General features: G+C 45.4%; 1 protein-coding gene across 1 annotated transcript in view; it reads right to left on the bottom strand.

Moving 5' to 3' along the window:
- Positions 1 to 13,408, bottom strand: part of LOC128652276 (Fanconi anemia group B protein) — a 167,888-nt gene that overhangs the window by 61,880 nt on the left and 92,600 nt on the right. Inside the window, exon 3 of the mRNA XM_053705214.1 lies at positions 7,584 to 7,679. Within this exon, the coding sequence (XP_053561189.1) occupies positions 7,584 to 7,679 (96 nt within the window). The remainder of the gene's footprint in view (positions 1 to 7,583; positions 7,680 to 13,408) is intronic.

Genomic DNA, 13,408 nt, shown 5'->3' with positions numbered 1-13,408 from the left:
GCATATGCAGGCTCTACATGACCTTGTGACTCCTTCATCTGCATGCTTGTGTGCATATGCAGGCTCTACATGACCTTGTGACTCCTTCATCTGCATGCTTGTGTGCATATGCAGGCTCTACATGACCTTGTGACTCCTTCCTCTGCATGTTTGTGTGCATATGCAGGCTCTACATGACCTTGTGATTCCTTCATCTGCATGCTTGTGTGCATATGCAGGCTCTACATGACCTTGTGACTCCTTCATCTGCATGCTTGTGTGCATATGCAGGCTCTACATGACCTTGTGACTCCTTCATCTGCATGCTTGTGTGCATATGCAGGCTCTACATGACCTTGTGACTCCTTCCTCTGCATGTTTGTGTGCATATGCAGGCTCTACATGACCTTGTGATTCCTTCATCTGCATGCTTGTGTGCATATGCAGGCTCTACATGACCTTGTGACTCCTTCATCTGAATGCTTGTGTGCATATGCAGGCTCTACATGACCTTGTGACTCCTTCATCTGCATGCTTGTGTGCATATGCAGGCTCTACATGACCTTGTGACTCCTTCCTCTGCATGTTTGTGTGCATATGCAGGCTCTACATGACCTTGTGATTCCTTCATCTGCATGCTTGTGTGCATATGCAGGCTCTACATGACCGTGTGACTCCTTTATCTGCATGCTTGTGTGCATATGCAGGCTCTACATGACCGTGTGACTCCTTTATCTGCATGTTTGTGTGCAAATGCAGGCTCTACATGACCGTGTGACTCCTTCATCTGCATTCTTGTGTGCATATGCAGGCTCTACATGACCTTGTGACTTCTCCATCTGCATGTTTGTGTGCATATGCAGGCTCTACATGAGCTTGTGACTCCTTTATCTGCATGCTTGTGTGCATTTGCAGGCTCTACATGACCTTGTGACTCCTTCATCTGCATGTTTGTGTGCATATGCAGGCTCTACATGACCTTGTGACTCCTTCATCTGCATGTTTGTGTGCATATGCAGGCTCTACATGACCGTGTGACTCCTTCATCTGCATGCTTGTGTGCATATGCAGGCTCTACATGACCTTGTGACTCCTTCCTCTGCATGCTTGTGTGCATATGCAGGCTCTACATGACCTTGTGACTCCTTCATCTGCATGTTTGTGTGCATATGCAGGCTCTACATGACCGTGTGACTCCTTCATCTGCATTCTTGTGTGCATATGCAGGCTCTACATGACCTTGTGACTCCTCCATCTGCATGTTTGTGTGCATATGCAGGCTCTACATGACCTTGTGACTTCTTCATCTGCATGTTTGTGTGCATATGCAGGCTCTACATGACCTTGTGACTCCATCTGCATGCCTGTGTGCATATGCAGGCTCTACATGACCTTGTAACTCCATCTGCATGCTTGTGTGCATATGCCGGCTCTACATGACCTTGTGACTCCTTCATCTGCATGTTTGTGTGCATATGCAGGCTCTACATGACCTTGTGACTCCTTCATCTGCATGCTTGTGTGCATATGCAGGCTCTACATGACCGTGTGACTCCTTCATCTGCATGCTTGTGTGCATATGCAGGCTCTACATGACCTTGTGACTTCTTCATCTGCATGTTTGTGTGCATATGCAGGCTCTACATGACCTTGTGACTCCATCTGCAGGTTTGTGTGCATATGCAGGCTCTACACGACCTTGTGACTTCTTCATCTGCATGTTTGTGTGCATATGCAGGCTCTACATGACCTTGTGACTCCATCTGCATGTTTGTGTGCATATGCAGGCTCTACATGACCTTGTGACTCCTTCATCTGCATGCCTGTGTGCATATGCAGGCTCTACATGACCTTGTGACTCCTTCATCTGCATGCTTGTGTGCATATGCAGGCTCTACATGACCTTGTGACTCCTTCATCTGCATGCTTGTGTGCATATGCAGGCTCTACATGACCTTGTGACTCCTTCATCTGCATGCTAGTGTGCATATGCAGGCTCTACATGACCGTGTGACTCCTTCATCTGCATGCTAGTGTGCATATGCAGGCTCTACATGACCGTGTGACTCCTTCATCTGCATGCTTGTGTGCATATGCAGGCTCTACATGACCTTGGGATTCCTTCATCTGCATGTTTGTGTGCATATGCAGGCTCTACATGACCTTGTGATTCCTTCATCTGCATGTTTGTGTGCATATGCAGGCTCTACATGACCTTGTGATTCCTTCATCTGCATGCTTGTGTACATATGCAGGCTCTACATGACCTTGTGACTCCTTCATCTGCATGCTAGTGTGCATATGCAGGCTCTACATGACCTTGTGATTCCTTCATCTGCATGCTTGTGTGCATATACAGGCTCTACATGACCTTGTGATTCCTTCATCTGCATGCTTGTGTGCATATGCAGGCTCTACATGACCTTGTGACTCCTTCATCTGCATGCTTGTGTGCATATGCAGGCTCTACATGACCTTGTTATTCCTTCATCTGCATGCTTGTTTGCATATGCAGGCTCTACATGACCTTGTGACTTCATCTGCATGCTTGTGTGCATATGCAGGCTCTACATGACCTTGTGACTCCTTCCTCTGCATGTCTGTGTGCATATGCAGGCTCTACATGACCTTGTGACTCCTTCCTCTGCATGTCTGTGTGCATATGCAGGCTCTACGTGACCTTGTGACTCCTTCCTCTGCATGCTTGTGTACATATGCAGGCTCTACGTGACCTTGTGACTCCTTCCTCTGCATGCTTGTGTACATATGCAGGCTCTACGTGACCTTGTGACTCCTTCCTCTGCATGCTTGTGTACATATGCAGGCTCTACGTGACCTTGTGACTCCTTTCTCTGCATGGTTGTGTGCATATGCAGGCTCTACATGACCGTGTAACTCCTTCATCTGCATGCTTGTGTGCATATGCAGGCTCTACATGACCTTGTGACTCCTTCATCTGCATGTTTGTGTGCATATGCAGGCTCTACATGACTGTGTGACTCCTTTATCTGCATGTTTGTGTGCATATGCAGGCTCTACATGACCGTGTGATTCCTTCATCTGCATGCTTGTGTGCATATGCAGGCTCTACATGACCGTGTGACTCCTTTATCTGCATGTTTGTGTGCATATGCAGGCTCTACATGACCGTGTGACTCCTTCGTCTGCATGCTTGTGTGCATATGCAGGCTCTACATGACCTTGTGACTCCTTCATCTGCATGTTTGTGTGCATATGCAGGCTCTACATGACTGTGTGATTCCTTCATCTGCATGCTTGTGTGCATATGCAGGCTCTACATGACTGTGTGACTCCTTTATCTGCATGTTTGTGTGCATATGCAGGCTCTACATGACCGTGTGACTCCTTCATCTGCATTCTTGTGTGCATATGCAGGCTCTACATGACCTTGTGACTCCATCTGCTTGTTTGTGTGCATATGCAGGCTCTACATGACCTTGTGACTCCTTCCTCTGCATGTTTGTGTGCATATGCAGGCTCTACATGACCTTGTGATTCCTTCCTCTGCATGTTTGTGTGCATATGCAGGCTCTACATGACCTTGTGATTCCTTCCTCTGCATGTTTGTGTGCATATGCAGGCTCTACATGCCCTTGTGGCTCCATCTGCATGTTTGTGTGCATATGCAGGCTCTACATGACCTTGTGACTCCTTCATCTGCATGCTTGTGTGCATATGCAGACTCTACATGACCGTGTAACTCCTTCATCTGCATGCTTGTGTGCATATGCAGGCTCTACATGACCTTGTGACTCCTTCCTCTGCATGTTTGTGTGCATATGCAGGCTCTACATGACCTTGTGACTCCATCTGCATGCTTGTGTGCATATGCAGGCTCTACATGACCTTGTGACTCCATCTGCATGTTTGTGTGCATATGCAGGCTCTACATGACTTTGTGATTCCTTCATCTGCATGCTTGTGTGCATATACAGGCTCTACATGACCTTGTGATTCCTTCATCTGCATGCTTGTGTGCATATGCAGGCTCTACATGACCTTGTGACTCCTTAATCTGCATGCTTGTGTGCATATGCAGGCTCTACATGACCTTGTTATTCCTTCATCTGCATGCTTGTGTGCATATGCAGGCTCTACATGACCTTGTGACTTCATCTGCATGCTTGTGTGCATATGAAGGCTCTACATGACCTTGTGACTCCTTCCTCTGCATGTCTGTGTGCATATGCAGGCTCTACATGACCTTGTGACTCCTTCATCTGCATGCTTGTGTGCATATGCAGGCTCTACATGACCTTGTGACTCCTTCCTCTGCATGTTTGTGTGCATATGCAGGCTCTACGTGACCTTGTGACTCCTTCCTCTGCATGCTTGTGTACATATGCAGGCTCTACGTGACCTTGTGACTCCTTCCTCTGCATGCTTGTGTACATATGCAGGCTCTACATGACCTTGTGACTCCTTCATCTGCATGCTTGTGTGCATATGCAGGCTCTACATGACCGTGGGATTCCTTCATCTGCATGCTTGTGTGCATATGCAGGCTCTACATGACCGTGTGACTCCTTTATCTGCATGTTTGTGTGCATATGCAGGCTCTACATGACCGTGTGACTCCTTCATCTGCATTCTTGTGTGCATATGCAGCCTCTACATGACCTTGTGACTCCATCTGCATGTTTGTGTGCATATGCAGGCTCTACATAACCTTGTGACTCCATCTGCATGTTTGTGTGCATATGCAGGCTCTACATGACCTTGTGACTCCTTCCTCTGCATGCTTGTGTGCATATGCAGGCTCTACATGACCTTGTGACTCCATCTGCATGTTTGTGTGCATATGCAGGCTCTACATGACCTTGTGACTCCATCTGCATGCTTGTGTGCATATGCAGGCTCTACATGACCTTGTGACTCCATCTGCATGCTTGTGTGCATATGCAGGCTCTACATGACCTTGTGACTCCTTCATCTGCATGCTTGTGTGCATATGCAGGCTCTACATGACCTTGTGACTCCTTCCTCTGCATGCTTGTGTACATATGCAGGCTCTACGTGACCTTGTGACTCCTTCCTCTGCATGCTTGTGTACATATGCAGGCTCTACATGACCTTGTGACTCCTTCATCTGCATGCTTGTGTGCATATGCAGGCTCTACATGACCGTGTGACTCCTTTATCTGCATGTTTGTGTGCATATGCAGGCTCTACATGACCGTGTGACTCCTTCATCTGCATTCTTGTGTGCATATGCAGGCTCTACATGACCTTGTGACTCCATCTGCATGTTTGTGTGCATATGCAGGCTCTACATGACCGTGTGACTCCTTCATCTGCATTCTTGTGTGCATATGCAGGCTCTACATGACCTTGTGATTCCTTCATCTGCATGCTTGTGTGCATATGCAGGCTCTACATGACCTTGTGACTCCTTCATCTGCATGCTTGTGTGCATATGCAGGCTCTACATGACCTTGTGATTCCTTCCTCTGCATGTTTGTGTGCATATGCAGGCTCTACATGACCTTGTGACTCCTTCATCTGCATGTTTGTGTGCATATGCAGGCTCTACATGACCTTGTGACTCCTTCATCTGCATGCTTGTGTGCATATGCAGGCTCTACATGACCTTGTGACTACTCCATCTGCATGTTTGTGTGCATATGCAGGCTCTACATGACCTTGTGACTACTCCATCTGCATGCTTGTGTGCATATGCAGGCTCTACATGACCTTGTGACTCCTTCCTCTGCATGCTTGTGTGCATATGCAGGCTCTACATGACCTTGTGATTCCTTCATCTGCATGCTTGTGTGCATATGCAGGCTCTACATGACCTTGTGACTCCTTCATCTGCATGCTTGTGTGCATATGCAGGCTCTACATGACCTTGTGATTCCTTCCTCTGCATGTTTGTGTGCATATGCAGGCTCTACATGACCTTGTGACTCCTTCATCTGCATGTTTGTGTGCATATGCAGGCTCTACATGACCGTGTGACTCCTTCATCTGCATTCTTGTGTGCATATGCAGGCTCTACATGACCTTGTGACTCCATCTGCATGTTTGTGTGCATATGCAGGCTCTACATGACCGTGTGACTCCTTCATCTGCATTCTTGTGTGCATATGCAGGCTCTACATGACCTTGTGATTCCTTCATCTGCATGCTTGTGTGCATATACAGGCTCTACATGACCTTGTGACTCCTTCATCTGCATGCTTGTGTGCATATGCAGGCTCTACATGACCTTGTGATTCCTTCCTCTGCATGTTTGTGTGCATATGCAGGCTCTACATGACCTTGTGACTCCTTCATCTGCATGTTTGTGTGCATATGCAGGCTCTACATGACCTTGTGACTCCTTCATCTGCATGCTTGTGTGCATATGCAGGCTCTACATGACCTTGTGATTCCTTCCTCTGCATGCTTGTGTGCATATGCAGGCTCTACATGACCTTGTGACTCCTTCACCTGCATGCTTGTGTACATATGCAGGCTCTACATGACCTTGTGACTCCTTCCTCTGCATGCTTGTGTGCATATGCAGGCTCTACAGAAGACAAAGCAAAGGACAACATGCTGTTTTAGCTAGATATTGTCTGATGCTTATGGTGTTATTTCTAAGCTAGTCATTAAATCCAAGAATTGGATTCTCTACAACTGAAATGATGAATGACCAGCCTGTTTGATGAGCGGCAAAACAATAATTGCAAAATATTTTTTCTTTAATATCTATCTAAAAATAGAAATGAGAGGAGAGAAATAGAGGTGTGGAGAAAAATAGAGCACCAGGATGACAGTTGGAGAAGGGTGTCTAGTGGCATAGACAAACAACAGAGGTTCTTCCATTGGCAAGATAGCAGAATTTACATTGCACACTATGGATTGACAAACTGTATACATTCAAAAAGCACTTAGTCAATGACCAGTTACAAATCGATAAACAGAAAATATAACAGAATTAAAGTAATATAGTTTAAACATGAACAGTTGTATTATTATGTGAAATTCTGATGATATAGTAACTGCCTCAGTTATTCATTTACTGGTCACTAAGGATCTGATGATAGCTCGTTAGCATTGAGAGAAATCACACAAAGGGGTAGATTTACTAGAGGTCGGGCGGACTGGATTCACTGTAGCGAATCATGTCTGCTCAACTTCGCTAAATGCTGACATCTTACATTGCACAAGCATTTCTTGTGAAATACTTGTGCACAGCCGCCCCTTGCACACTCGCAGCTAATCAGCCGCTAACAGGGGGTGTCAATCATCGTGATCGGATCGGGATGATTTCAGTGCGCCACCTAACGACCGCTGCTTCTTAACTTCCGTTTCAGGCTCGTCTGGGCATAGAATGCAGCATCTGCTGCATAATAAATCTACCCCAAAATCTTTTGCGTATTATAGTGTAATGTACATGTCTCTCCTTCACGTCCAGAAAGCTGCATAGCTAGAGCTCTCAAGCTAACATTTGCTTTCTAAAATTCTATTATGGACAATGCAGTACTCACCAGTCCTAGATAACCTTGCAAGATCTTTAGACCGTTAGCCTCTAAATCAGAACAACTGCATACAATACAAATGAAATAAATGTTACTGACAAACTGAACTCAAACCTGTAACCTTGTTTCTAGAGCCTGAATGATACGAAAGCGGTTTTCATGATATCCTTCTTCAGCTGATGAACCTTCTTTTTCATTATACAAATTGCTCTATATTAAAAAATAAAAATAAATTAAAAACACAATAATCTGAAAAAGTAAATGGCTGTATCTATATCTATTGTTGTTTTGGTAGAATACAAAAATACATAGGGATTATCTGCTGGAGCATGCCTAGAAGCTGTGAACTCAGTTGAAATACAATGCTTCTGTCTAAACACTGATAAGGCGGGTGGAGCAATGTGCTTGAGACAGCATGGCTTATTTTTGAAATTTATTTTAAAATACTTACCAGCAATTTTTAAACATTTTTTTATGCAAACTATTTTTACTTAATTAGCCCTTTTAGGATATGCACAGATCTCAACCTGTTTTATGGCACTTTAAATTGCCAAATGCGCCAGGTGCTACTTGCACCACATTAGCGTGAGAATGGTGAGAGAGATAGATTTATTTAAGGGACATGAAACCCAAAATATGTTTCTCTTGCAAGGTGTATCCAGTCCACGGATTCATCCTTTACTTGTGGGATATCCCCATTCCCTACAGGAAGTGGCAAAGAGAGCACACAGCAAAGCTGTCCACACAGCTCCCCCTCTAGCTCCACCCCCCAGTCATTCTCTTTGCCGGCTCTAAGCACTAGGGTCTCTCTACGGGAGGGTAAAGTGAATGTGGTGTTAGAATTGTAGTTTTATATCTTCAATCAAGAGTTTGTTATTTTTAAATAGTACCGGTTTGTGCTATTTACTCTCTAGCAGAAAAGTGATGAAAAATTCGTCAGAGAGGAAAATGATTTTAGCATGTTGTAACTAAAATCCACTGCTGTTCCCACACAGGACTGAGGAGTACCAGAAAACTTCAGTTGGTTGGAACAGTTTGCAGGCTTGACTGCAATGAGGTATGTTCGGGCAATTATTTCTAGACAAGAATGAGATAATGCTAGAAGACTGACAAGATCCCCATGTGGGGAGGGTAAGCTATGTTCTGAGACTTAGTATAGAATTGAATGCTTACATAACAGGGCTACATAGGCTGGTTGACACTAATGCAGGGCAATCGATTATTTATTTAAGAAATACTCGTTGGAGACACTTTTTTAAGCACTTTGGAGTGTTTTACTGGGGTTATTATCCACATGGCATAAATTTAGTCACTTAGAAGTGATTTTTGTAGGCCTCACAACTCCGGAGTGGAGTGGGAGGGGCCTAATTTCGCGCCTCAGATGCGCACTTAGAATTGAAAGACTGTTCATGCTGCTTCACATGGAGGGTCCAGCTGCTGATTGAGGGCCTAAAATAAGCTTTATTCCCCCAAATCTGATCCCTAAGGGCAGGTAGGGCCACAGCTGTAAGCTGTGGCAAGGTGCTGTAGTTATTTAACCGGTTGTTGGCTTTAGGCTGCTCCGGTTTGGGCATTAAGGGGTTAATCGTTCTGAAACTTGCGGTGCAATCATATTAAAGCCTTAGGTACATGCTGTGAAAATGTCAAAAAGATTGGTGCATTTTTCACTGTTTTGTAAAATTGTGTGCTCTTTTTATTTCTTAAAGGTTTGATTAAAGTGTTTTCCAAGCTTGCTTGTGTATACTACTAGTCTGTTAAACATGTCTGACACTAAGGAAAATCCTTGTTCAATGTGTTTAGAAGCCATGGTGGAACCCCCTCTCAGAATGTGTCCCAAATGCACTAATATGTCTATACACTTTAAAGATCATATTGTTGCACTTAAAAGTGTGGCCCTAGATGATTCTCAGACTGAAGGTAACGAGGATAGTCCGCCTACCTCTCCCCATGTGTCACAACCAGTTACGCCCGCTCAAGCGACGCCTAGTACCTCTAGTGCGTCTGCCCCTATTACATTGCAACAACTAGCGACAGTCATGGATAATTCCCTTGCGGCCTTTCTATCCAAACTGCCAGTTTTTCCTGCAAAGCGCGATAGCTCTGTTTTAAGAACAGATTATGAGCAGTCTGAAGCTTTGGTAGCCTTATCTGATGTACCCTCACAACACTCCGAAGTGGGGGTGAGGGATTTGATGTCTGAGGGAGAAATTTCCGACTCAGGAAAGGTTTCTCATCAGGCAGAGTCAGATTCATTTGGCGTTTAAATTTAAACTGGAACACCTCCGCGTATTGCTCAGGGAGGTATTAGTCACTCTGGATGATTGTGACCCTATGGTGGACCCAGAGAAATTGTGTAAAATGGACAAGTACCTAGAGGTCCCTGTATACACTGATGCGTTTCCGATCCCCAAAAGGGTTGCAGAGATTGTTATTAGGGAGTGGGATAGACCAGGTGTCCCTTTTGTTCCCCCCCCTATTTTTAAGAAAATGTTCCCCATAACTGACCCCAGGCGGGACTCGTGGCAGACGGTCCCTAAGGTAGAGGGGGCTGTTTCTACACTGGCTAAGCACACAACCATACCAATTGAAGACAGTTGTGCTTTTAAAGATCCTATGGATAAAAAGTTAGAAGGTTTACTTAAGAAAATTTTTGTTCAACAAGGTTTCCTTCTCCAACCTATTGCCTGCATTATTCCTGTAACTACTGCAGCGGCTTTCTGGTTTGAGGCGCTGGAGGAGTCGCTCAAGACGGAGACCTCATATGACGAAATTATGGATAGAATTAAGGCTCTAAAGCTGGCTAATTCTTTTATCAAAGATGGCGCTTTGCAATTAGCTAAGTTAGCGGCAAAAAATTCAGGTTTCGCCATTATGGCGCGCAGAGCACTTTGGCTCAAGTCATGGTCGGCCGATGTGTCGTCAAAATCCAAATTATTAAATATCCCTTTCAAAGGAAAGACCCTTTTCGGGCCAGAATTGAAAGAGATTATTTCAGAAATCACCGGGGGAAAGGGCCATGCTCTCCCTCAGGACAAGCCCTTTAAGGCTAGAAACAAAGCTAATTTTTGTTCCTTTCGTAACTTCAGGAGCGGTCCCGCTTCAGCCTCTACAGCTGCAAATTAAGAGGGTAACACTTCACAGCCCAAGGCAACCTGGAAGCCTTACCAGGGCTGGAACAAGGGAAAACAGGCCAAAAAGCATGCAGCTGCTACCAAGACAGCATGAAGGGGTAGCCCCCGATCTGGGACCGGATCTAGTAGGGGGCAGACTCTCTCTCTTCGCTCAGGCCTGGGCAAGAGATGTTCACGATCCCTGGGCATTAGAGATTGTTACCCAGGGATATCTTCTAGAATTCAAGGACTCCCCTCCAAGGGGAAGGTTCCACATTTTGCGTCTGTCTACAGACCAGACAAAGAAAGAGGCGTGTTTACGCTGTGTAGAAGATCTACTTACAATGGGAGTGATCCACCCAGTTCCAATTGCAGAACAAGGACTGGGGTTTTACTCAAACCTGTTTGTGGTTCCCAAAAAAGAAGGAACTTTCAGACCAATCCTAGATTTCAAAATTCTAAACAAATTCCTCAGAGTCCCATCATTCAAGATGTAGACCATTCGGACAATCTTACCAATGATCCAGGAGGGTCAATATATGACTACCGTGGATCTAAAGTATGCGTATCTGCATATTCCTATCCACAAAGATCATCACCAGTTTCTCAGGTTCGCCTTTCTGGACAAGCATTATCAGTTTGAGGCTCTTCCTTTCGGGTTGGCCACTGCTCCCAGAATTTTCACAAAGGTCGCTAGGGTCCCTCCTGGCGGTGCTAAGACCGCGGGGCATAGCAGTGGCGCCTTACTTAGACGACATCTTAATTCAAGCGTCGACTTTCCAAAGAACCAAGTCTCACACGGAGATCGTATTGGCCTTTCTGAGATCTCACGGGTGGAAGGTGAACGTAAAAAAGAGTTCTCTCTCCCCCCTCACAAGAGTTCCATTCTTAGGAACCCTGATAGACTCGGTAGAAATGAAAATATTTCTGAAAGAGGTCAGAAAGTTAAAACTGTTAACTACTTGCCGAGATCTTCATTCCATTCCTCGGCCATCTGTAGCTCAGTGCATGGAGACAATCGGGCTAATGGTAGCGGCAATGGACATAGTCCCCTTTGCTCGGATACACCTCAGACCACTGCAACTATGCATGCTCAAACAGTGGAATGGGGATTATGCAGATTTGTCTCCTCAAATTCAGTTGGACCAGGAGACCAGAGATTCTCTTCTCTGGTGGTTGTCTCAGGATCACCTGTCTCAGGGAATATGTTTACGCAGACCAGAGTGGATCATTGTAACGACCGATGCCAGTCTGTTAGGCTGGGGTGCGGTCTGGGACTCCCTGAAAGCTCAGGGCTTATGGTCTCGGGAAGAAACTCTTCTCCCGATAAACATTCTGGAACTGAGGGCGATATTCAACGCTCTTCAGGCATGACCTCAACTAGCTGCGGACAAATTTATCAGATTTCAGTCGGACAACATCACGACTGTAGCTTACGTCAATCATCAGGGGGGAACAAAGAGTTCCCTAGCGATGACGGAAGTAACCAAAATAATCAGGTGGGCGGAGGATCACTCCTGCCATCTCTCAGCAATTCACATCCCAGGAGTAGACAACTGGGAGGCGGATTTTCTAAGTCGTCAGACTTTTCACCCGGGGGAGTGGGAACTCCACCCGGAGGTATTTGCCCAGCTGACTCAGCGATGGGGCACTCCAGAGTTGGATCTGATGGCGTCCCGTCAGAACGCCAAACTTCCTCTCTACGGGTCCAGGTCCCGGGACCCCAAGGAGGTATTGATAGATGCTCTAGCAGCGCCTTGATCCTTCAATCTGGCTTATGTTTTTCCACCGTTTCCTCTCCTCCCTCGTCTGGTCGCCAGAATCAAACAGGAGAAGGCTTCGGTGATTCTGATAGCGCCTGCGTGGCCACGCAGGACTTGGTATGCAGACCTAGTGGACATGTCATCTGTCCCACCATGGACACTGCCAATGAGGCAGGATCTTCTAATACAGGGTCCGTTCAAGCATCCAAATCTAGTTTCTCTACGTCTGACTGCTTGGAGATTGAACGCTTAATTCTATCAAAGCGTGGTTTCTCTGAGTCAGTTATAGATACTCTGATTCAGGCTAGAAAGCCTGTTACCAGGAAAATCTACCATAAGATATGGCGGAAATATCTTTGTTGGTGTGAATCCAAGGGTTACTCATGGAGTAAAATTAGGATTCCCAGGATATTGTCCTTTCTCCAAGGATTGGAGAAAGGATTGTCAGCTAGTTCCTTAAAGGGACAAATATCTGCTCTGTCTATCCTTTTACACAAGCGTCTGGCCGAGGTACCAGACGTTCAAGCGTTTGTTCAGGCTTTAGTCAGAATCAAGCCTGTCTATAAACCTGTCGCTCCGCCATGGAGTCTAAATCTAGTTCTTTCAGTTCTTCAAGGGGTTTCGTTTGAACCTTTACATTCCATAGATATTAAGTTGTTATCTTGGAAAGTTTTGTTTTTGGTTGCTCTAAGAGTTTCAGAATTATCTGCCTTACAGTGCGATTCACCTTACCTGGTGTTCCACGCAGATAAGGTAGTTTTGCATACCAAACCTGGTTTTCTTCCTAAAGTTGTTTCTAACAAGAATATTAACCAGGAAATAGTTGTTCCTTCTCTGTGTCCTAATCCATCTTCAAAGAAGGAACATCTACTACACAATCTTGATGTAGTTTGTGCTTTAAAGTTCTATTTACAAGCAACTAAGGATTTCAGACAAACATCTTCCTTGTTTGTTATCTATTCTGGTAAGAGGAGAGGTCAGAAAGCGACTGCTACCTCTCTTGCCTTTTGGCTGAAAAGCATCATCCGTTTGGCCTATGAGACTGCTGGCCAGCAGCCTCCTGAAA

Source organism: Bombina bombina, chromosome 3 (genome assembly GCF_027579735.1).
Source record: "Bombina bombina isolate aBomBom1 chromosome 3, aBomBom1.pri, whole genome shotgun sequence".
Classification (NCBI taxonomy): Eukaryota; Metazoa; Chordata; class Amphibia; order Anura; family Bombinatoridae; genus Bombina; species Bombina bombina.
This window is presented reverse-complemented; position numbering and strand designations above follow the sequence as displayed.